Source organism: Microcaecilia unicolor, chromosome 6 (assembly GCF_901765095.1).
Source record: "Microcaecilia unicolor chromosome 6, aMicUni1.1, whole genome shotgun sequence".
Taxonomy (NCBI): Eukaryota; Metazoa; Chordata; class Amphibia; order Gymnophiona; family Siphonopidae; genus Microcaecilia; species Microcaecilia unicolor.
The window spans coordinates 51,651,868-51,677,521 of NC_044036.1; the positions used below are offsets into that span (position 1 = coordinate 51,651,868).

The 25,654-nt window shown below is 43.7% G+C and overlaps 1 protein-coding gene across 3 annotated transcripts in view; it reads right to left on the minus strand.

Annotated features, from left to right (window-relative positions):
• SLC44A5 (solute carrier family 44 member 5) overlaps window positions 1–25,654 on the minus strand; it is a 313,926-nt gene that overhangs the window by 162,443 nt on the left and 125,829 nt on the right. For 2 of the 3 annotated variants that reach the window (XM_030205807.1, XM_030205806.1), the window contains exons 1-2: window positions 21,885–22,008; window positions 3,033–3,081 (exon numbers count right to left, since the gene is read on the minus strand). In XM_030205807.1, the coding sequence (XP_030061667.1) occupies window positions 3,033–3,081; window positions 21,885–21,924 (89 nt within the window). In that variant the 5' untranslated portion in view covers window positions 21,925–22,008. Of the gene's footprint in view, window positions 1–3,032; window positions 3,082–21,884; window positions 22,009–25,654 lie in introns of those variants that run through there. The other variant, XM_030205808.1, reaches the window with a different exon arrangement.

The following is a 25,654-nucleotide window of genomic DNA, read 5'->3' on the forward strand; positions in this document are numbered from 1 at the left end:
TATTTCTTAGATAAGTCCACTTCTGCTTGAAAATAAGTACCTAACTTTCTTCTACCACCGCAGGGCAATATAACAGAATTTCTTTTTGTTGTTTTCTTGACTTGCTTGAACCAACTGTTCAGATATACTGTAGGCAAGGATTTCACCATGAAAATCACCCGATTGCTATCTCTACAGATTTTTGGAGCATTAAGGAGAAGATACATATGTGGAGGCTCAATACTACTAAATCAAGGAATAAAAAGTTTCAAAAATTGATGGAAAATGCTGTTTCTGAATTAAATCATGATGGAAAATGCTGTTTCTGAATTAAATCAATTTAATCCTCTAGAGGATTACAGCCAGACTCTGCTGTGAAAAACTTAAGGCTTTTTTTTTTTTTTTTTTTTTTTTAATACGCATAATTTTTTCTCTAGAGAATCATGACCAGTCAGTGTGAAGGGTGAAGCAATAGAAACAACTGCAGCAACCTCATGAATCAGAAGAAGTCAAGCACAAATAAGGCTGATTGTTCGGTCAGAATTCTAAGGGGGCTGAAGAAAACTACAATCAAGTTAAAAGCTTTGGAGGTGGATCACATTGAGAGAGACTTTTAAATTTACTACGCTCAAATGTTATGAGCATACTAACGAAGCAGGCCCACTCCTAACCACAGTGATTAAGCAAAGGATTAAAGGTACGGTAACAGCGGGTCTGTGGGACAAGATGGTGGCAATACTGTGTAGTTTCCAGGACACTAAAACTGGATATACTTCTTGCAGTTGTACAGCAAGGTAGAAAACCCTCCTGCAAGAGAAGTCAAGTTATTTTTAAATACATTGTGGATTGGTGCACTGCCAATTAAAGAACAGCCCCAGGCCAGCAGATAAATTTAGGGCCTGATTTATAAAGGCTTTTTCCTCATTCTGTATGTGGGAGGGTGGGGGGGGGGGGGGGGGGGGGGGGGGAGAGAGACGTAGTAATCAGGTCCTTAGCGCAGGGAGAGGCCAGAATTAAAAAAAAAACTTACTTCTGGTTCACAGCTGGTAATAAATGGTAGGGTAATGATAAAAAAGTTTAATATGTTACTAACAAGCTTGAAATAAATGAATACACCAATATATGTATTTATAAAATTTATAGCCTGCATTATCTAATAATGTAATGCACCTACTCTTGGGCCTTTAGAAGCCAATTTACAAAGTTATATCCCCTTAATACATGCACTAAGCATAGTGCCCAATTAATATCAAGCCATCAGGAGAGACAGACTGGTGAGTGACTGCCCAGAGAGCCAGGCCTGGGGATACCAATACATCTTAACAAGGAGCGGAACTACCAGTGCACCCTGCAGCCACTGTAACAGCAGGTGCTTTCTGGAGCTCTTTCCGGGCATTTAAGCATCAGGAGGCTGACTACATTATTATTATATACTATGAAGTCCAGCTGTAGAGCATATCTACTATAATAAAACTCACCCTCAACGTTCTGAGGACACTGACGTCAGTGAAGCCAAGCGCTGACTTCCTTCAAAAAGGTTCGAAGGTTCATGGTGGTGAAGCCACCAAAATCGCTCCGGGCCCCGCCCTCGAGGGCGGAGCAATGGCACAACAACGAAGGGGTTGGCAGGGAGGGAGGCAGGGAGGGGGGGGGAAATCGCTCTGGGCCCCGCCCTCGCGTCAAACGTCATGACGTTGGGGCCGGAGCAATGCCAGAACAACGAAGGGGTTGGCCACGAAAACCTTGCTAGCGCCCGTTTCATTTGCTCTGAAATGGGCTTCTTTTACTAGTAACATATAAAGTATCTCTGACTCAAAGAATATCAGAGGGATCCACTTGTGAAGGGAGAAATCCAATTATAGTTAGGAAGAATCTTAATATATAAGAGCCATAGTCAGATGACCAATTCTGGGTGGGCCTGAGTCCAAGGTGGGTGGGCACAAATGCTCTCTGCCCCTTGTCCCTATTCTTTGCCCTCCACCCCTCAAAATATAAATACCTAAGCTAGCAGGGATCCCCAAGCCAGGACCACCAAGAGACTGAGACAGGCCCAAGGAAAGCACGCCATTGCCACCCCCCTCCCCTGCAGAACCACAACGTAGCCAGATTTCAAAAATTGGAGGGGGCCAGAGCCCAAAGTGGGTGGGTCACATTTTGCCCTACCTCCCTGCCCCCAGCGCAACTCCAAATACGTTCTGCTGGCGGGATCCTCAATCCCCGCCAGCAGAAGCCTTCTTCCAGTGCTGTTCTCTGCCGTATTGCCTGCCCTGTGGCTGCTTTTCTCCCCATGTCGTGCATGCTCGATGTCCGTGGAAAAGCAGCCAAGGCCCAACCAGCCAAACTAGAGGCCCCAAAGCCCTGTGTCTACTCCTCAACAGCCTCTAAGGGGGGGGGGGGGCATGGCGCCGGAATTTTCTCTCTCCTGCTCCTGTTGGGACGCGGTCACCTAGGTCCCGTCAGGAGCAGGAGAGAGACAGACCCCAGCGCCGGGCCCCCCTTAGAGGCCGAGCCGGGGGGGGGAATCTTGCCCCTCCTCTCGGCAGCCCTAACCCAAGTCCCGCAAGCTGAAGATCTCCTCCCCCTTCGGCAGTCAAAGCTCTTCTAAGTCACAGTCCACAGCGATGTCCCCAGGCTGCTGCTGCCACCAACAGGCCATGCATGCTCAGTGTTTGTGCGTGTCAGGTGTTCAGCGTTGCGTGCGTCTGGTAGCGCTATACAAATGTTAATAATAATGTGTGAAAACTGAGCATGCATGGGGGAGGGGGGAGGTGGAGGTTGTCAGTTTTGACATGCTGCCAGCTGCCACTTGGAGGACCTCTAGCTACAGAAGAGGGAAGGAGATCGTCAAGCTAGTGGGGCTTTGGTATCCCCACCATGCACACAAGAGTGCCACAATTTCGGGTGGGTATATGGCTATGCCACAGGTCTGTGCTTTCTTTCTATGAGAGATGAAATTTAGGAAAATATCACTAAACCTATGTCGTCACAGCAGCCTTCCTTCCCACAGATAAAATTAAAAAACAGGTGGATTCACAATAGTTTCACATACTTACCTATTGTAAATGGGTCCTCTGAACTTTGGATCAAACTTCCTCGGTTCACCTGCATTTAAAATAAAAATTAGTATAACTAAGTATTCATAAACAAAAAAACCCATCCTAAAGTAAAGTTGCTTCCGTCCGCTGAATTTTCAGACATAAGAACATAAGAGTAGCTATACTGGGTCAGATTAAATGTTCCATCTAGCCCAGTATCTTGTTTTCCAAACAGTGGCCAAGTCAGGTCACAAGTATTTGGCAGAAACCCAATTAAAAGCAACATTCCATGCTACCAATCCTAGGGTAAGCAGTTGCTTCCCTATATCTGTCTCAACAGAAGACTATGGGTTTTTCCTCCAGGAATTTGTCCAGACCTTTTTTAAGCCCAGATATAATAACTGCTGTTACTACATCTTCCGGCAAAGAGTTCCAGAGATTAACTATTCGTTGAGTGAAAAAATATTTGCTCCTATTTGTTTTTAAAGTATTTCCATGTAACTTTGTCGTGTCCCCTTGTCTTTGTAATTTTGGAACAAGTAAAAAAAACAAAACAAAAACAAATCGACTCGTTCTATACCACTCAGGATTTTGTAGACTTCAATCATATCTCCCCTCAGATATCCAAATCCTGGCCAGGCATCCAGCTAAATGGAGGGCCTAAACCATTTATTTTATTTAAAACATTTACAGGCCGCCTATTCCTAGACGGATTACAATAACGAATATATAAAAATTAAAAACAAAAGATAAAATCATTATAAACATTAACAATATAGTCCTATATAATAATTCTCACCTCCAACGTCCTAATGTGCCTGGGAACGTGGCTCCCTCGGAGGTGGTCTGCTAGGCAGTTTAGAATGCGCTGACGTCAGTGATGTCACTGACAGCTGATTCCAAGGCAAGGGGAGGAGTAGGGAAACAAGCGGAGCTCCCCTTGCCTGGGAAACAGCTGTCAGTGCCCCCCCCCCCTCAGCGCAACACCCAAGCCCCTACCCTGCAAAACCACAAGCCAGGGTGTTTCCCTACTCCTCCCCCTGCCTACCAATCAGCTCTCAGTGCCCCTCCGCCCCGGCGCAGCACCCAAGCCCCTACCCCCCCCCTTGACGCATCACCCAAGACCCTCCCCGGCGCATCACCAAAGCCCCTACCCCCCCCCCCCCCTCGGGCACATCAACTCCCTCGCCACCCGCAGCCGCCAATACTAACGCTGTCCGGCCGCTGCTGCTTCTCCTGTGAAGCAGCAGCGGCCGGTACAAAAAGAAAAAAGCCAAAAAAAGGTTTTTAATTTGAAACACAGCTCCGTAGACAGCCATCTGGCATTGGCTGTTGTCACTGCCCCTGCAGGAAGACCCCGGAGGAGCGCAGCGACATCAGAGGGGAGAGGAGGAGCGGCTGCAGAGATGACAGCCAATGCCAGATGGCTGTCTACGGAGCCGTGTTTCAGGTTTAAAATCTTTTTTTGGCTTTTTTCTTTTTGTACCTGCCGCTACTGCTCAACAGGAGACGCAGCAGCGGCCGGACAGCGTTAGTATTGGTGGCTGCGGGTGGTGAGGGGGGAGGGGAGGGGGTCCTGAGACCAGATGGGTGGTTGCAGGGGAGGGTGGGGGAGACAGAAGGGACGCTGCAGGGGGGGCAGGGGGAGAGGAGGGTCGCTGGACATGGGTGGCAAGGGTAAAGGAGAGGAGGGTCGTTGGACATGGGTGGCTGCAGGGGGTCAGGGGGAGAGGAGAGTCATTGGACATGGGTGGCTGCAGGGGGGCAGGGGAGACAGGAAGGACGCTGCGGGGGGGGGGGGGATTACCTTGCTAGCGCCCGTTTCATTGCCTACCGAAATGGGCCTTTTATACTAGTAAAATAATAAAATCAGGAAAAAATGTCTAGGGGTGAGTTTTCTCATCTCTCAGCTAATTTTATATCCGATTTATTCTTTTGCCAAACAAACAATTTAGGAAAATTATCTTTGAACCACTTCATGCAAATATTACAGAAAACGCTGTCTTCTTATTTGAGGAAATAGTAAATCTGGTCACAAGAAGGCATGTACTGCAGGGGTATAACATTAAAGAGTTCCATTTATTTATTTATGCATTCTTGTATCCCACTGTTATCCAAAAACAGGTTTCGGTTTAAAGTGGCTTACAATTTACACTCTGGTTGAGAGTTACAGTGAAGGTGTATAGTTTACATTCTGATTGAAAATTACTCTGATGGATTACAAATTAGGAAGCAGAAAGGGTCTCGATAGCTTGTTTAGTTAGTTGTAGAATGTTTTGTGCCAATGTCAGGGCAAAGGTAGCTCCCATCACCACGCCAGACTGCTGTACATATAAATCTTCCCAAAAAAAGGAAAAAAATTCTCACGTAGAACCATGTCTGTGAGGGCACATAAAATTTTTTGTGGGTACTTCATGCCGTCTTGGTCTCGACTTCAATAAGGTCGCAACTACTGTCAACAGCTCATCCCGTGGTGTTACCGTATATAACGATTTAATGTCTAGTGTTACCATCAACATGGGACCATCAGGCAGCGCTGTATCTGGTAAGATCTTCTAAAAAGTGCGTGGTGTCTTTAATGTACGTAGGGCTTGCAGAGACATATGGTCTAAGGAATGTGTCAACATATATTGAGAGGGGCTCCAATAACGAGCCCTTTGAAGACATAATGGGTCTGCCCGGAGGTCTAAATAAGTCCTTAAGTATTTTCGGTAGAGTATACAGTACAGGAATCCGGGGGACTGGACTGTTCAAAAACCAATATTTTTTGGCATAGGACAATTTCAAATAACTGGATTTGAATTTTAATCTGATTTTTGTTCATTTAACATGCTGTAAAATAATCCTCAAACGTGCAAAAATACATCCTTTGAAAAAGGAAACAACGTCATAAACCATCATGTTCTAAAATTATAGAATAAATGAGCTTGTGCAAATGTCCATTTTCTTTCAAAACTATACATGAAGTTTCATGTACAGTATCAGTTATTTTTCTTTCCTCTTCAAGACAAAAAAACCCACCCTAAAATATTCCTTTAGCTTACAGCCCTGATAAATATTAATAAAGTTCATGATGTCATTGTTTGCCTACATGTTTCCAGGTTCCAGTGGCAAATATCAGGTATTTCTTTTACTGTAGCCAACAAGATCAATAGAACAATCTATGAGGCTTGTAAACTTTCTGCAGGTGAAAAATGTATGCCTGTTTGAGATGTTGATTACACTGACTAAAGCCTATGCAATAGGTAGAGCATCATCAGAGTGAATAAAATGAGCCCCAAGGAATTCTAACCATTAAAATCTAATTTGAATCAAAGCTTTCCTAAATCACTGAGTTGGACTGAGTGTCTTGAAAACCTTTCATGAAGGACATGGTTAAAGCACATTTATTCACAAAAGCTTAATTGTGGGTAAAGTCTAGATATTCAGTCTGAAAGTGCAGGTTTAATATCCAGGCTAGCGCTAAATCAGGCAAAAAGTTGTCCGATTCCAGCTCTGACTGCAGGTTTGTGCATTGCAAACGTTGCAATGTCTCTCTCATTTATTACAGTTTTGTTATAAGTTCTCTTGTATGTTACTTAGGGGATCTTTTACTAAGCCACAGTAGCGTTTTTAGCTTGCGGTAGAAATCAGCAGACAGTACATGCTGAGATACCCATAGGAATAGAATGGGCATCTCAGCGTTTACTGCTAGCTGATTTCTACCATGAGCTAAAAATGCTACCACAGCTTAGTAAAAGACCCTGTCAATTTTCTGTTTCTAATGTTATTTATTTATTATTTATTTGGTCCACTTATATCCCACATTTTCCCAGCTTATGCGGGCTCAATGTGGCTAACAAAGTTACTAGAAAATTACATAATACAACAGGTTAAATTTGTTCCAGTAAAATTTGTTGTACAACTGAATAAAAATAGCTTTGAAAAAAAAAAGTTGTCCAATCAGTTTTAGATCTGGTATTTATGTGACTGGAGTCACCCGGGAAGCTTTGGCTGGCTAATGTTTAATATGAGCTCTGCCTGGACAAAATGAGGCATGCTCCAGGATCTCACTGCTGTCTCTCTTTAGTTAGCTAAACTTGCAAACAAACCTATGATAAAATTACAAACTGCCCAGAACACAGCTGCTAGGCTCATTTATGGTAAATTGAGGTTTGAAAGCTCAAGGCCACTGCGTGAGAAACTGCACTGGCTCCCTGTAAAGGACCGAATAACATTTAAAATTTTCGCTTTGGTGCATAAAATTCTCTATGGTGAAGTCCCTGCGTATATGGACGCCCTCGTCAGCTTACCACCTCGAAACTCTCACAGACAAGCTCGTTTGTACCTAAATCTGCATTACCCAATCTACAGTGGCATCAAGTATAAAACCACTTACGCCACCTTCTTTTCCTAAATTAGCACACAACTGTGGAATAGTCTACCTAGATTCGTGAAAGTTATCCCTGATCATCCGACATTCAAAGGATACCTTAAGACCTACTTATTTGGAAAGGCTTACGCTCTTGACCCGCCCCGCACCGCTACCTATTGAATTCTATTTTCTGTCCATATTTTCCCACCTCTGCTATTACTCATTTGTCCCTTTCCCTACAATGCTGTTGACTGTTTGTTGAAGATTTGATGTATGTTTTTGTAAATTACTGTAAGCCACACTGGGCCTACCCGTGGGTGGGAAAATGTGGGATATAAATGCTGTAAATAAATAAATAAAACAGAGCAGAGGCCAACAGAAAACAGAAGCAATGAAGAATAAAGGAGTGTGGTATGCCTAAAAAAAATAATAATAATAATACTTCTGTGCTCACCCCCCAACCAAAAAAGAAAATCACCTTTTGAAGAGCGTAACAGGATCATTGCTGGACAGGTCTCTGTCCCTGCTGAAGGAAATAAACTGGCACACAAGCAGGAATTAGAATGGGGCCAGAACTGATAAACTTCACCTTGTTCTGTTAAACGCCAACGACCAGAACCACAAGAATATTAAAGGATCATGTTGTGTGTATGTATGTATGTATATATATATATATATATATTATATATATATATATATATATATATATACACACACACTAGTAAAAAAGGCCCGTTTCCGAAACCAATGAAACGGGCGCTAGCATGTGGCTTTTTTTGTGTGTGTGTGGGTGCGGTGTGTGTGCAGGTTGTTGATGTGTCTTTTTTTGTTTTTTGCTTGGGGGTTGTGGGATGTGCTGTGCTGGCAAAGTGGGTTGGATTGGTGTGTGGCTTTGAGGGTGCGTTTCTGTTGTGTTGTATTGTGTGTGTGTGGTTTTGTCTGTCATGGAGGTTTGTGGAGGGGGTCTTTCTGTTGATGAAATGTAAATGTGGTTGAAGGGGGGTCAGCCTTTGCTGAGCGGTGGTTTTTTTTTTCCAGGTTTTTTTTGTGTGTTGTGCTGAGGCAGCAGTGTTGTTTTAGATGAGCGGTAGAGGAGCACGTTCTTTGTCTGTTGGTATTTTTTGGCCATTTCAGGGCTGCTGTAGGGGAACGCTGGAAGAGAAATGTGCTGTTGGAAGCAGCGCCATCTTTTTCCATTGGGCTGGGGTTCTGGGCATCCTGGAGGTGGGTGACGGCTTGCCCGAGGACGGGGATGGTTGTTTTAAGTTGGCGGGAGACGAGCACGGTCTCGGGCCGTCGGGGGGTGATCCGGTATGTTTGGTCCATTTCAGGCCGACTGCAGGGGAATGCTGGAACATTTATGCGCTGCAGGAATCAGCGCCGTCTTTTTCCGGGTGCTCGGGGAATCCCCGAGGTGGGAGACAGCTTGCCTGAGGCTGGGGATGGTTGGGCACGTCCTTGGCCGCTTCGGTAAAAGGGGAAGAGGAAGGGGGTGGGGAGTTGCCTGCAGCCGCCTGAGAAACCATGTATTCTTTGTTTGTTTTGTATTATTAGTTTGCATTTCTGTTGAAGAAAGAGTGGATACCTTTCGAATGATGGAGGTGATGCGTCGGTGTACGGTTGTTTCGTTAGTTTGGCAGCCAGTCTCCAGCGATTCCTAGGCAGGGAAGGAGTACTCCTCCCCCTTCCTTGGTTGCTGTTTGCTGCTGGCTGGGTCGCGGGTAATCCTTCCAGCTGGGCCGCAGCTTGTCCTGTTCGCCCACATCCCAGATGGTGACAGGCACATTGTTTTCTGGCTCCTCCGACTCCATGTCAAGTGGTCCCAAATATAGTCTTTGCTATAGGCCCTCTGGCACTCTTCAGTACTGTCATTAGGCATTTAAACATTTCCCCCCCCCCCCCCCCCCGGTCTATTTTTGCACATACCCACAGCAGGAATATTCTTCTCTCGTTCCAGCGGTGGTTCTGTGCTCTCCGTGCTGCACAGATAATGAGCCATTCTGCTGGGGAATGCTCCTCCCTTATTGTCACGTAGTTTCCTCTGATTGGTCCGTCTTACGTTGCCTAGTGTTGCCTGGGAACGGTGGTGTTGTGATGGTCCTTTGTGTTTCAGAATGTTGAGGGTGTTTTTTCCCGATTGGTCCGTCATGCGAGGGCGGGGCAGATAGACATGGTCAGTGTTGTGGCTTCACCACCATGAATCCATGAACCCTTCAGGGAGTGACTGAGTGACTTCAGAACGTTGAGGGTGAGTTTTATTATAGTAGTTATATATATATACATATATATATATCAGGAAATATTAAGCTCTGTAACTTTTTGCCAGAGTATGTGATAACAGCAGTTGAGGTATCTGGGTATAAAAAAAGGATTGGACAAGTTTCTGGCGGAAAAGTCCATAGTTTGCTATTAAGACAGATATGAGGAGTCAGCTGCTTGCCCTGGGATTGGTAGCATGAAATATTGTTGTTAACTGGGTTTCTGCCAAGTACTTTTGACCTAGCTTGGCCACTGTTTGGAAACGGGATACTGGGCTAGATGGACCACTAGTCTGATCCAATATGGCTACTCTTATGTGCTTATATATCAGAACCCAGAATATGTTATCAGTACAATGGGGCACAAAATTACAGCAATTAAAAAATGTACTGACAGCTATGTCTATAGCAGTGATTTTTAACCTTTTTCATCTTACAGCAGACAGAAAAGGTGCAAAAATTATCAAGGAACACTATATATATTTTATCATGTAACAAACGAGTATTAAGATTGTGTTTAAAATTAAATAATTACATTTTTAATCATTGTGTTATCTTTACAGCTGAATATTTTTATTGAAGACACAAGTTGGCAAAAAGGCAACAATACACTTCAAAGATAATGAAACTAGTCACAAATAACATGCATTCTAAAACAATTTTAAAGCAAATACCCCCAACACACAGTGCTGGTGCTGATTATATCTCTTCACTGCATCCGATCCGGTCTGTAGATCTAAATTCCTTTATAATAGACTCCCACCAGGCTCATATTTATAGAAACCCCCCCAAAATGACAAAGTAATAAAATCATACCGAATGGACACAATCTGAATGCCATAAAATTTTCACTATATAATAATATGGTTAAAATGTGTGATGAGGGAGGGTCACGTGATGCTGTGAGCAGCGGAAGACGTGCTGAGAGAGAGCTGCTCAGGGGACTCCCTCCCGCCGTAAATTTACCTCCCACGAACCGCTTATAAAAGAAACTTGCCGTTGCTAAAGGGGAGAGGAAGCGAATGGACAAATTTGTGGCCAAGACCGAACGGCAAATGCCTGCTAAAACGCCGAGAAAAGGACCGGATCGCTCGCGCCATAGCGAGGACAAAATGGCGGCTTCCTCCCCACCGGCTTCGCCGGCACTTCCGGACTTCATTCCTGAGCTAACGGACGCTGTGGTGAAAGCACTTGACTCCCGCTTTGTGCAGCTATCGGAACAAATAGCAGGGATGGTTCAAACAACAGCAGAGCTGTCTCGGCGGACAGGCGAGCTTGAATGCAGAGTCGCGGATGTGGAGGACACAGCACAGGAGCATGCAGAGAGTATTACAGCACTGAAAGCTCTTACAGAGTCACAGCAAGCCAAAATCGAAGATCTTGAAAATAGAGCTAGAAGGGAAAATCTGAGATTTGTGGGCTTCTCAGAAACTATAAAAGACACAAATTTATTGACATGGCTGGAAGGCTGGCTGTTGGAAAATTTCCCAGAGGTGGGGGAACAGGGCCTGATCCGCCTGGATAGAGCACACAGACTTGGACCGGTGCGGACCTCGACAGACAGACCAAGGATTGTGATAGCGAAGTTCCACAGCTTTACTCAAAAAGCGCATATTCTGCGTCTATTTAAATCTCAAAAAGAGGATCTACAATTTGAAGGCCGGTCGATCCAGATATTCCAAGACTACTCGACAGCATTAACCCTAAAACGCAGGGCATACTCAGGAATATGTTCGCAGCTGGTAACAAAGAACATTCGTTTCTCAGTGCAATATCCAGCCACATTGAAGCTGCAGCATAATAACAAGTGGCACTCTTTTAGCTCCCCGGAAGAATTCCGAACCTGGGTGAGCACACAGGAGGGAATGAGTGATATGACCTGAGAGTATAGATTGTCAAACACTAGGTAAATGGCAAGTTTTAATGCTGTTATTTGTTCCATGTTAAAGGAGGTATGTGTGTAGGCTTTGTAACCATTGAGCGAGGGGGGGTAGTCCCCGCAAAGCATAAGGAGTGACCCGTGGCCCGCTCTTGATGGGGGTGGAAGCCAGAGTTAGAGAAGGGGAGGGGGATCAAAGGGAAGGGGAAGGGGAAAGGGTGGGGATAAGGGGGAAGAGGGGGAGATTAGTAGGACTGCTTGGAGTGAGAGGTATTATAAATGGAGTGGGAGTAATTAAGAAGATGGAAGAAAAAAAGGTGATAGGAACACAGGGGACCACAGGCTGGGGACAGATACCTCTGGGGGAGGCTGGGCTCCCGGGGGTTGTGTATGAGAAGAGAATCAGGAGAGAACAGATTTATCCCAATATAGATGACGGATAAACGTCACTTGAGAATATTGTCATGGAATGTAGCAGGGATCAACTCACCAATTAAACGTTACAAAATTTTATCCCAACTAAAGGCGCATGGAGCTGATATCGCGTGTTTACAAGAGACGAAACTCTCGGATATCGAACATGCGAAGTTATCTCAACAGTGGGTGGGAGAGTGTCACTACTCTTCTTCCGGGAATAGTAGAAGTGGTGTGATTGTTCTATTTAAGAAAGGCCTCCCGTGCCAGTCTAAATTAATATATAAAGATTCAGAAGGAAGGGTGGTGTTGATCCATTTAAATTTCCGGGGACACCAGTTTTATCTGTGCACAGTATATGGGCCCAATAATTATTGTCCTACTTTTTTTCAAACTCTAATCGCATTGGGAATGCAATATACAGATGATCCCTGGGTATGGACCGGGGATTTCAATCAAGTCATGGACCCAGTTTTGGATAGGTCCTCCCCAGGGGCAATAGCTGCATTGCGAGGAGGGAGGGGTCTTCCAGCACTATGTAAATCACTGCAATTGGTAGACCCTTGGCGCCTGCTCAACCCTGAGACCCGAGATTATACGCACCAGTCTAAGGCGCACCAAACGTGGTCACGTATTGATTACATATTAATGACACACACATGGTTTTTCAGAGTGGGGAGGGCATTTATAGGACCCACAGAGATCTCTGACCATGCCATAATTGGAGTAGATTTAGATTTAAATTCTGGAGGGTTGACTAACACTCATTGGCGCTTCCCCTCCTATCTTTATCAGGATAGACAATTTATAGATCATGTGAAATCACGTTGGCAGTTTTATATAGATACAAATGCACAACCTGATACTTCACCAATATTGTTATGGGAGGCTTCTAAGGCAGTCCTCCGGGGGGAAATAATTGCATTTATGAGCGCACGCACCAAACGATTAGCAGCAGGTATAGTTAGACTAGAATCGGCCTATAGAGCTGCAAAGAGATTGCATCTAGCTAAGCCCAACAAGGAAAACCAAGAAAAAATGGCAGCCGCTCTGGTAGCTTTCAACATGATGATTCATGAAAAATATCAGAGACTTCTGTATGCTAAACGATTAAATTTCCAACGATTTGGGAATAAATCGGGCAGACTGTTAGCACATGTAGCTAGAGCCCAAACAGCCAAAAAATTTATTCCCTATATAAATTCTCAAAAAGGGTCACATCTCTCTAAACCTGAAGAGATTGCAAACGCATTCAAGGAATATTTTGAGGGGTTGTATGCCCAAAGACAGGGGCAACAGGGCTCTCTGATAAAAGACTACCTGGAAGATGCAGGTATGCCGCGTTTGGGACAGAGGGTGCAGGAGCAGCTATCTCTTCCCATAAGAGCACAGGAACTTCAGACAGTTCTGAAATCTATGCCTTTAAGATCAGCTCCAGGCCCTGATGGGTTTTCAAGCGAATACTATAAAATTCTGAGTCAAGATTTAATGGGACCTCTTATTTTGTATTACGAAGCAGTGATAGAACGCGGACATCTTTCTCCGGGGGAGAATGAGGCCCTAATTACTTTGATCCCCAAATCAGGTAAACCCCAAGATCAAGTAGAATCTTACAGACCAATATCCTTGTTGAATGTGGACATAAAAATCCTGGCGAGAATATTGGCAGATAGATTAGCACAACACCTACCGACATTAATAGGAGACCATCAAGTAGGGTTTGTGAGAGGCAGACAGGCCACAGTAAATGTGCGCAAGGTTCTTCTGTCCATAGCATGTAGCCATTCCACAAAAGAACAGCTAATTCTGTTGAGCCTCGATGCGGAAAAGGCATTCGATAAAGTGCAGTGGGAATACCCGTTTAAAGTACTAAACCATATTGGACTGGGGGGCTGGTATATGGAGGAGGTTGCAGTATTGTACTCGAACCCATCCGCACGTGTAATCACAAATGGTACGCAATCTGCAGCCTTTCAATTACAAAGAGGCACCCGGCAAGGTTGCCCATTATCCCCACTGTTATTTTTATTATACATAGAGCCGCTTCTCCGCACAATTATTAAAGATCCAGATATTGTGGGGATTACTATGCCTTCGTTGGCAGTTAAAGTATTGGCGTTTGCTGACGACATCCTCCTGACCCTGACAAACCCTAGGTCATCAACAAGGCACTTGATGGCAGTCCTGGATGAATTTAGCTTTCTTACGGGATTCTCTCTAAATTACCACAAATCAATGGCACTACCAATCCAGTCAGAAATTCGAGAGCAATGGGCAGGTGATTTTCCTTTTCAATGGGCACAATCTAAAATTAAATACTTGGGGGTTTATATCCCTGTAAATCTCTCAGAGCTCTATACATTGAACATTATCCCCCTGAGGCAACAGACAAGTGAAGTTTTGCAAAGATGGCAAGCACTCCCGATTAATTTATTGGGACGCATTGCATTGTACAATATGGTCCTATTTCCAAAGTGCACCTATGTGTTCCAAATGCTTCCCCTACTTCTGCGGACTAATGAGGGAGGTTGGCTACGGAGGAAGATAAACTATTTTCTGTGGCAGGGAAAGAGAGCAAGGATGCCATTATCTAGAGTAATGTTGCCGCGCTCAAGGTGGGGACTGGGTTTGTTAGACCTAAAACTGTTTTCCATGGCTAGTAATATGAGACATCTGTCAGATTGGTTTCGCACTACCAACTATTTTTCTTGCACAGAAGCAGAAGTGACAGTTCTGGGTAAAATGCATTTTTCATATTGGCTCCATGCGCCCTCAAGGGAATTACCTCAATTAGGGCACTACAAATATATTTTTTCCCCGATGCGTGCCACGTGGAAGGGACTAGGTAAGCTCCATCATATAGATACTAAAGTCTCAGTATTATTGCCAATCAAGGGGAATCTGGCATTTCCGGTGGGAAGTTCCTCAATTTCTTTCCAGAATTGGGCTGCAGCAGGGGTTAAGTATTTATTTCATGTGGTCACGGAACAGGGGGTTATAAAGTCATTCGATGTGTTAAGAGAAGAGTATAAGTTGGGAGCAAATGAATGGCTAGCATACAAACAACTGCAACACTATATAAATTCCTTGCCCACTACCTCATTAAGTGCTGCTTCTTGGGAGAAGCTGAACGAACTGCTAGGACTGGATGCACAATTACGAGTGCCACTGAAATATTTTCATCGCAATTTGAGGGATTCATTGAAGGCCAATGACTATCAGATGGTGGCACTTGCCTGGAATACAGAACTGCGGACCAACCTCAAGTCAGAGCAAATTGGGGTATGCCTTAAGTCCTTATACAAAATTACGGAGAACGCAGCGTGGTGGGAGATGCAGTATAAATTTTTGCTCCGTCTGCACATATCCCCCCATAGGGCATATAGAGCTACTATTAGAGATACAGACACCTGCCCAAAATGCAATGGTGCTAATGCGCACTTGGGGCATATGTATTGGAACTGCACATTGATAAAACCTTTTTGGATTGAATTGAACACACACGTATCTCTGATATGGAATAATTTGTGGAAACCATCACCACGACAATTGTTTGATCTCTTTGGAATACAACAACCAGCTCCAGTGGGATTTAAAGCTTTTTTGAAAAGAGCAGTTTTGATGGCAAAACGTGTCATTCTGCAGCTGTGGTTGGTAGCGGATCGCCCCACTATATCTCACTGGCGGTCAGCAATGATTCAAGCCTGTGCGATACAGAAGAAAGGAATAAAGGACCTGGCCTCCAAGCGAGGCGAACAGTTTTGTGACATTTGGTCTCCATTTTGGGACACTCTCACTCCAGTAGCAAGAAGTAAAATATTGAATTCTTAGATAAGGGAGGGGAGGGGGGAAAGGGAGGGAGGGGGGAGGGAAGGGGGGGTTTAGTTGATATAATGTTTTAAAAACAAAAAAGTTAAGCAAATCAAACACTGTACTTGTTTCCTGTTTAATCTGAGATTGATGTATACAGATATTGTTTGGCTTGCAATAAATAAGAATTTAAAAAAAAAAAAAAATGTGTGATGAGAACCAGCAACCTGCCAAATAAACACACACACATCGAACTCAAGGATTCACTATCATTGAGCCAATTATCAACATATGGCGAACTTAAAATATAGTTAATAGGAAGTTTCTATTAACTTCCTCATGGTATCTGTGTCCGCAAACTGGGGGAGAAGAGGGTCATTCCACCCACTAACACTTCTTTCCCCAGGTGAAAATATCACAGAAATCAAAAATATCCAATCTGATCCTCTTCAGTTTTTTTACAAAAATTCTAATATCTAATTGACTTTTATGTCTTTTCATTCGCTTAGGGGCCCCTTTTACAAAGCTGCGGTAAGCACTAACACGTGCTTATGGCAGCAATGGCTTACCACAGGGCTCACTGAGTGTCCCACAGTAATTTTGGGATGTGTGCACGCTAGCCATATGCTAAAAAATACAATTTATTTTTTAGGCATTAGGGTGGGTCTGGGGCATGTTCTGCACTAATTGTTAGTGCAACTAAGCGATTAGAAAGTGCTTAGCACAAGAGCCCTTACCGCCCACAGAATGGATGGTGGTAGGGGCTCACGCACTAATGGCAAAATTAACATGTGGCCATTAATAAGGAAAATAGAAAAAAAAAAAATCAGCCATTTTAGCCCAGCGGTAAAAATGGCCTTAGTGCATAAGCATGACCTGTGTAAAGACACACTAAGGCCACTTTTACTGATGGTTATTCATTTATTTGTTGCATTTATATCCCACATTTTCCCACCATTTTGCAGGCTCAATGTGGCTGACATATTACCGTAAACGGCGTTAGCCGATTCCGGTCTGAACAAATGGTTTGGATTAATTCAAAGCGATAGTGTGGTAGAATGAGGTACACATATGGTAGATAAAGTTAGGGGGAACTTAGATAGGGAGAGGGGGGAAGAAGAGTAACGTAATGTCCTTTATGGTCTTTGGTTACATTGTATCAGGTATTTTATATTGGGTTGGTGGGGTATGCTCTTACATTGTAGGTTGACACTGGAGAAGATTGTTGACTTTTATGTGAATATATTAAAGTTGTATTACAGATATTTTCCTTCTTACACCGGTGTCAGATGCTAAACAATTACTTTCTCGAGGTAAGAAGGCAATTCTTACTCAATTTCATCTGACTGCTGCATTTGACACAGTGGATCATTTCTCCTGTTGTTTAAACTCAGTCTCCCCGATATTCAGCTAACAATGGGCAGTACTTTGCCCACTGATGGCGTTAAACCTAGACATTCAATGCAGGGCCATTACTGGCAACCGGCATTGAATCTCTGGGGGGGGGGGGGGGGGGTTAGCCACTTAACACAAACTAGTTAAGCCAATATTCACCAGCTAAGTTATAGTACTTAAAGATAAGACTGCTAAAAGGGCACCATAGAGTAAGCATGAAGGACAAACTTTCCTACCAGCTGAAGCCCACCATGTGCTGTAGCGCAAGAGAAACCTCTTTCTCCCATTCTCTTTAATGTTTGTATGAATTCTCTTGATATTAATCTACTGGATCTGAATTTCACATTTTTAATGATATGCAGACAATATATTATTAAACCTAAAGCAAATGGTTTTCTTTCAGACAGCCATTGCTGTTGATAAATTGGTGGAAAACTGGAGTACCCAGTACAAATTGAAACTTAATAAGGAAAAAAACAAGTTTCTTTGGTTGAGTACTTCAACTTCTATACATTTGCCATCTGGTGTATCCTATCCATTTGAGATATCTATTAAGAAACCAGGTATTTTTCTTGATACCACTTTAGTTATGAATCAGCAGGTTAATTCGGTTGAGAAAAAAGTGTTGAAGATTACGGCAATTACGGTTACCCCTTAATTCTATAAAAGTGATCAAAAATTGCACACACAATTTAATTGAGTAACAAGTCAATTAGTGCCAATAACTGTTTTTTTAACAAGCAATTGGCACTAATTGAAATCAATTAAGATGTTCACACCTAAATTTTGTGTATGTCCTGGAAAAGGGGATGTGGAAATGGGAGGTCATGAGTGGTTCAGGACAGATCATGTACGTGGTTTTTGGTTACATGAGCAATTATAGATGAAGGGTGTTCTACATGTTAAATTTAGGCAGGGACATTTGCATTACATTTTTGTTGGTGTAAAACAACGCGCCTAAATTTACAAACAACTCCGGGACTTCAGTCACTCTATATAACCCCCCATTTCCCTATGTCTCCATGTCCATCTTCCTACGTGCTCTCCTCCATATTCAGCCTCCCCCTTCTGTCTCTCTCATCTCCCTATGTTCCCCTGTGTCCAATATCAATTCTTCATCTTTCTATGACCCCTCCCCTCATCCATCCAGCACCTCCTTTCTCTGATCCGAGGCAGGAGGTTTTGACCTCGGAAATTCACTCAAAACATATAGGGCCCTGTTTACTAAGTCAAGCTAGCCTTCTTAGCACACACTAAAATTAGCACATGCTAAACACTAGAGAGACCCATATGTTCCTATGGATGACTTAGCATTTAGCAAGCTGTTTTGCCTTTTAAGAATGAGCCAGTGGTCTAACAACCAGTTTGAGATCAGGACTGCTTAGACCTAAAGGGGCTTAATAGAAGACAATGTGGGTTTAATAGGGAATAAGAGAAGGATATCATCTGCATAGAAATTAGCTGAAATCCTAGAGGATTGGATCAGACTGGCTAGAGGTTGAATAAGAGGGGATAGAACAGAACCCTGCAGGACACCATTAGATAGGAAGTAAGGGGAAGAAATACCGGGATACCTTTGCCACTCTCAAGGCTATCACCTCACACTGTCTAATCATAGAGCTGCTATTGAGTTAGACTACTGCAATTCTTTAAGTCGTGGCCTACCCAATTTGAGCTTCAAATCATTGCAGAAAGCCAAAAACGTAGGTGCCAGCCTCATCACTGGCTCTTCTCGCTTCCAATACATTATCTTAAAGACTTACATTTATCGAGTCACAGATTAAAGTTTAAAAACGCTTCTGTTAATCCATAAAGCACTGAAACATGATGCTGCAGCTGCATATTACTTATCCACCATTTTCAATGTATATAAACCTGATAGATCACTGAGATCTGAAGAGGCAATATTGAGATCAGGAATAGCAGATTTTATATTGCTGGTCTCAGCAAATGGAATTGACTTCCATCATACATCCACTGACAGACATATCTACCTGAGGAAGCACGTAACAGCTCATTTGTTTTCATTAGCATACAATATACATAATATCGCTTTAGTTGCATGTAGGGTGATGAAAATCTATGGGAGACAACAGCAAAAAGTGATTCATTTACTTTATTGTAGGCAATTTTACTAATTGTAGGATAAATTGTGAATCAGCAACTCTGTTTTATGGAATGTGAATAGTGCTATTTTAAGAATTTTTAATATTGTACAATGTTTTATTGAATTTATGTATGTTATATTTTGTGATCACAGTGGCCTTAACCCATTAGTGCCCAATGTTCCTATAATGAGCTCCCACATGGGAACGTTGGGCACTAATGGGTTAGAGTGAAATAAAAATATACCCTAAGTTGGAGAGTCATAAATTTGCTAAATAAATTAAATACCTCAATGCATACAGAGAAACTTCTCAGGCTTCTAAAAGAGATTCCTCAAGTGTTATTAAATTCTTAGGTGCCCATGGCAGGGGAGTCACACATACAGCCCGGGGGCCATTTCCAGCCCCCTTAGCCCTGTCACCCATCGCATAGCAGATTTTCCATCACAGAAATTGTGGTTGTGGTAGAAGCCTTAATTGAGGCACTGGAAATCATAGCAGTGGTGGAATCAGGATTGGGACAGCACATCATCATCATCAGTGGCAGAAGCAAGGACTCTCATTATCTTCTTTCCTACCCTGTGCCAGCACATCTCAACCCATTAGGAGGAAGAGAAAGAGGAGGAGGAGGAGGAGGACATTGGCAGTGCAGCACCTTGGGCCATATCTTCTTTCCTCTGCTCCCAGATCTGTTCTGTCCTAAACTATGCAGCACTGTGGTGGCCCATACAGTTCAAAGCACAACCCAATGGGTCTGGACAACACAGGAGGAGGGCAAGGCCCACGGTGCTACACTACCACGGCCCTTCTCCTAACAAGCTAGGGTGAGTTGCATATAGTGGGAAGGAGGAAAGAAAAGAAGAGCTTCTGCTACTGCAGATATACAATTCTGGTCCCGATTCTGCTACTGCCATAAAATGGGGCTATGAATAAGGGTAAGCTCAGATGGAGGAGCAAGAGAGTGATGGAATTTGAGGAGATGTGGGTTGTTGGGGGAAACTAAGAGAACTGGAAAGTCTGTCATGGGAGGGGGGATTGAGTGAATGAGGGTCTGCAAGGGGGGAGCAAAAGTAAAGGGATCTGAGGTGCACGATGAGAGCGAGAGTACTACTGAGGATTAATCAGGGAGTGAAGCGATCAGACGGGGTAGGGAAGAGACGAGTGACAGGAATGGAAGTGCAATGGAGTGTGAGGTGGGATCATCCCTCTCTCTCTCAATCCCCTCCCCCTGTCTCCTCTGCTTCCTGATCCTCCCATCCTCCCTTCATTACCTCACTCACTGACCTTTCTTCTTTGAGATTCCCTTTTTCTCTATGCCCAACTCCCTTCTTTTTCCACTTCCCCCTCAAAAAAAAATGTGCACACAAAAATGTTCACAAAAAAAACCTAATTTTTATTAATATCAAATTTTTTACTTAAGAAACTATATGAACCATTATGCAAATCACCCTCTCCTTCGAAAGGCGGTATATCAAGTCCCATTCTCTTCCAATCAGCCTGCTGAAAGTATGTATTTGTACAGTGCAGCCTATCACTAAAATGAGTCTGACATCCCCACCCTATAGACTCTTACAATTAGGCTGTTTCATGCACATGTCCCTTCAATGTTTAACCCTGTTACAGTCAGCTTGAACCAATATCATTACTTAAAGAGCTTTGCTCTCAGCTCTGGTATCAGAAGCAGCTTATCCATACTCTGAAGGTAAAACAAACTAACACAGTACCTCCCTCCCACACCCACCACAATCCAAATAAGTGTTCACTGCAACAGTATCCACCTAAAATGGGTTTGTTAATTTTCGTGGCTACAAACTAGATATAAGACACGAGTTAAATCCAAAATTTTGGAATAACGTACTTAAAGTGGGGGCAAGATGTATAAGTTCGGAGTCACATGCGAAAAAGCACACACAAACAAGTGTAAATGCTAAGGAAACAAACATTATTATAAAAAGAATTCAACAGACCTGACTAAAAAAGCCACTCCTTGTACATACTAGATTATGTACCCTTTTGAAGTAAAAATAACATTTTAATTTAAATTAATTACTCTTCTCCATATCTCTATTAGTTTAACAGGATCCAGGTGCTCTCCTTTCCCCAGTAGCTCTAACACCCTTACCAAGTCCTGTTAGGATATCTCTGACTCTGAGCAGTTCATTAAAAGGGCCTAGCAGGTAGCAGGTAACAGGCACAGGGCGCCAAGATCTAAACACTGAAACATCTGTTTTATTATTCACTTCATTGTGCCTTGAACAAGGAAGACATAACCGTATACTCACAAGCATGGATTTCAATATAGATGATATTCAAGTCACCTAATATATATAATCAAATACTGCCTTACAAGATCCAAAAACAACATACAGGCCTCAGTTAAAAAAAAAACACTGATAATACATTATTTCCTAACTTGCTCTCTGCCATGCCCTTCATTATGGTTAAAAGCAGCAATAAAATAATTTGCATAAAGAACGCACCCTAACTCGGATAGAATGCGGGGGTAACAATACGCACAGCCCCCTCCCCTCCCCTCCCTGATGTGTCAGTCTGCAAACGCAATGCAGCTCGTTCCGTTCAGGTTCTAAAACTGCACCCAGTACAAAACGGCAGCTTAGCTGAAGTGCTCTAAAGACTGACAGGTTAATGAATTACCATGTTTCCCGTAGTAGTTTCCTTCTCCTTCAGCTGCCATATTTCTGTGCCCTGCTCACGCCAGCCAACTCTCTCACAGTGGAGCATTAGCAGGGTCTGATCTCCGTGCCGAGGCTCCAGTCCCTCCTCCCATCAGGCTCCGATCTACAAGGTACTATTTACTTACTGTTGGTTTAAAAATAAAGCTGAGTGAGCGGCACAACCTGCATCAGTTTATAGTGGGAATATGCAGGCAGGCAGAGCTTTCTGGTGGTTAAAAAAAAAAAAAAGAAGACGCTTTCTATCATCCCTTTTTGAGAAAATGCCAGCCCATCCATAAAAATCCAGGCAGTCACTGAAAAGGGTATGCTTCCAGCAACAAACTTTCTTTGATAGACTGGGGTGCCACCTCCCAACCCACACAGTATTTATGGGTAAAAATCCAGACAGACAGGAGGATAAAGGCATTATTGTTAGGCTATATACCACTGGAGATCTGTGTAAAGTGGTTGGTTGGATAACTGATTCTCACTCGCTGAGAAAGCTTAATACAGTAGCTCAGCCAATTGGAATGTAGCTCCTAAAGGTGCCCTGGTGGTCTCATGCTAATCCAAAAGAAGCTGGATTCTCCAAGCCTGCCCTTGGCACACACGCTGCATTGCTGAAAACTGGGAGTTCAGCTGATTAAAATATTGAAGTTCAACAGAAATAAAGAATTTTATTTTCTGAAAATGTAGATTTCTGTAGCACTGCTCCTATAAGATTGGTTTCATATTGACTGTTAAATCTCTAGACTGTGGTTTTTTTGTTTTTTGCATTTCTAAACCATCCAGCTCTGTTAGGATGCCTTGTCTTTGTCTTTGCAGTTTGCTGTACCCTGGCCTAGTCAGAAGGGTTTCTTTCATTTTCTACTTGTGGTTACAGTTTGAAACAAGATTGTTCTAGCAAAATAGTACTACTATTTTTTTTTAATATCACAATAACAAGGAACACAACTGCCAAATTCATGAGGTCCAGGAGGGGCCTGATGCAAGAGTAAATCTTCCTAACTGCTTGAAGGTGCAAGTTTTTTGTTTTTTTTGTTACATTTGTACCCTGCACTTTCCCACTCATGGCAGGCTCAATGCAGCTTACATGGGGCAATGGAGGGTTAAGTGACTTGCCCAGAGTCACAAGGAGCTGCCTGTGCTGGGAATTGAACTTAGTTCCTCAGGACCAAAGTCCACCACCCTAACCACTAGGCCACTCCTCCAAGTGGGATTTGGATTTTGCTCATGCCTTTTCTCTGTAGTTCAAGGCAGTGGCGTACCAAGGGGGGGGGGGCGGTTCGCCCCAGGTGCATGCCGCTGGGGGGTGCCGCGGCGCGCGCCTGCTGCGAGAGTTCGCTAACTTCTCTCGTTCGCTGCAGCTCCCTCTGCCCCGGAACAGGAAGTAACCTGCTCCTTTCCTGTTCCGGGGCAGAGGGAGCTGCAGCGAACGGGCAAAGTTAGTAAACTCGCAGCAGGTGCGTGTTGCGGCACCCCCCCCCAGCGGCATGCACCCGGGGGGGTCTTTCGCCGGGGGTCCGCACTGCATCGGGGGGGGGCGCCGCCCCGGGTGTCCGCCCCCCTAGGAACGCCACTGGTTCAAGGCAAGTTGCATAGGGAAGCAGATTTTCAGCTTCCTTAGATATCCCTCCCAGTCTCTGCTGATTTCTCCTCCACCTTAGTTTGTCCCTATACCTCTCCCTCTCTTTTATTCCCCTTTTAGTTTCTGTTCCCAGGGCTGGCCCTACAACCAGACAGACTAGGGATCTGCCTAGGGTGGCAGGTTTTCGGAGAGGCAGTTCCAGCATAGATGGCAAAGAATTCCTTTAAAAGCCAATGTCACTGGCTAGTCTTTCATCATGTGTGTTACGACACTAAAAGCCCACCACTCACATTGGCTTTTAAAGAACTTCCTTGTAGTTGCCTTTCCTGCTTGCACTACTGTCACTGCCCTTCCCCCAAGTTTGTATTACGTTTCAACTCCTTGCACTGATGGGGGTGCAAACATTGATAGCATGGGAAGGGAATGGGGGAGATGCTAGACACCTCAGAGAAGGGGAAGGGAATGGAGGGAGACGCTAAACACCTGGAGTAGAGAGAGAAAGTCAGTGATGCTATACACCTTTGGGAAGGGGAGGGAAAGAGAGAGATGCTAGACACTTGGGGAGAGAAAGAGAGAGAGAGAGAGAGAGAGAGAGAAGCTGACCACAGGAGGTAGGGGAGGTGAAATGCTTGGCTGATGGTCCAAGGGTTGTGAATGCTCTAGAGGACAAACCATCTATTTCTTAAGATTTGCCATCAGGGGTGTAGCCAGACTACAGATTTTGGGTGGGCCTAGGCAAGAATTGGGTGGGCACCAAGTGTTCTCCCCCCCCCCCCCCAAAAAAAAAAATTATCTCAGCTGGTGGGAAAACGCTTCTTTCCACCTTGGCAGCAGGCATGCACTGAAAACTCAGCATGCGCAGGTGCCAGTGTCATGGAGAGTAGCATTTTCATTACCATCAGGGGAAAATCTTCAGCTGGCGGAGCTTGGGATTCCCACCAGTTACCACTAAACATGTGCTACTGTTGGGTGGGCCTGAGCCATAAATGGGTGGGCCCTGGCCCAGCCAAGCCCACCTGTGCCTACGCCACTGTTTGCCATGCTAGGTCAGACCATAGGTCTATCTAGCCCCATATACTGTTTCTAGCAGTGACCAATCTAGGTCAGAAGTACCTGGCAGAATCCCAATAAGTAGGAAGATGACATGCTAACACCCCACAAGGATAAACAATGGCTTTCCCTAGGTCTACCTAAACAGTTTATGGGCGTTACCTCCATGAACTTATCCAAAACTTTTTAAAACCAAGCTACAGTAACTGATTTTACCACATGCCCCAGCAAAATGCTCAGGCTTAACTGTTTGTTAGTGAAAAAAATATTTTCTCCTGTTTTAAAACTCTAACTTCATGGTGTGACCCCTGGTCTTTGTACTTTTTGAAAAAAAAAAAGTAAACAGCTGATCTCTGTGTTTACCCATTCTACTCCACTCAGGGTTTTGTAAACCTCTATCATATACCCCTCAACCATTATCTTCTTTAAGCAGAAGCGCTTTACGCTCTTAAACCTTTCCTCATATGAGGGAAGTTCCATCCCCTTAATCATTTTGGTCACCCTTCCTTGTACCTTTTCTAATTCCACTATATGGTTTTTTTTTAGCTGTGGCAACCAGAATTGCATTCAATAATCAAGGTGAGGTTGCACTATGGAGCAATACAAAGGTATTATAATGTTCTTAATTTTATTTTCTATTCCTTTCTAATAATTCCTAACGTTCTGTTCATTTTTTTGGCCACCACTGCAAATCAAGCAGAAGACTTCAATGTATTCTCCATAATGACACCTAGATCTTTACTTGGGTGGTGACTCTTAGGGTCCTGTTTACTAAGTCACGCAATACGCACACTCGTGTTTTTAGCACACGCTAAAAACTAGTGCATGCTAATGTTAGAGACACCCATAGGAATATATGGGTGTTTCTAGCATTTAGTGTGTGCTAAAAACGCTAGCATACATTAGTAAACAGTGCCCTTAATGTGGAACCTAGCATCAAATACCTATAGTTTGGGTTATTCTTCCCATTATGCCTCACTTTGCACTTGTTCACATTAAATTTCATCTGCCACTTGGATGCCCAGACTTTCAATCTCATAAGGTCCTCCTGCAATTTCTCACATTCCATTATACGATTTAACAACATTGAATATTTGGTGTCCTCTATAAAT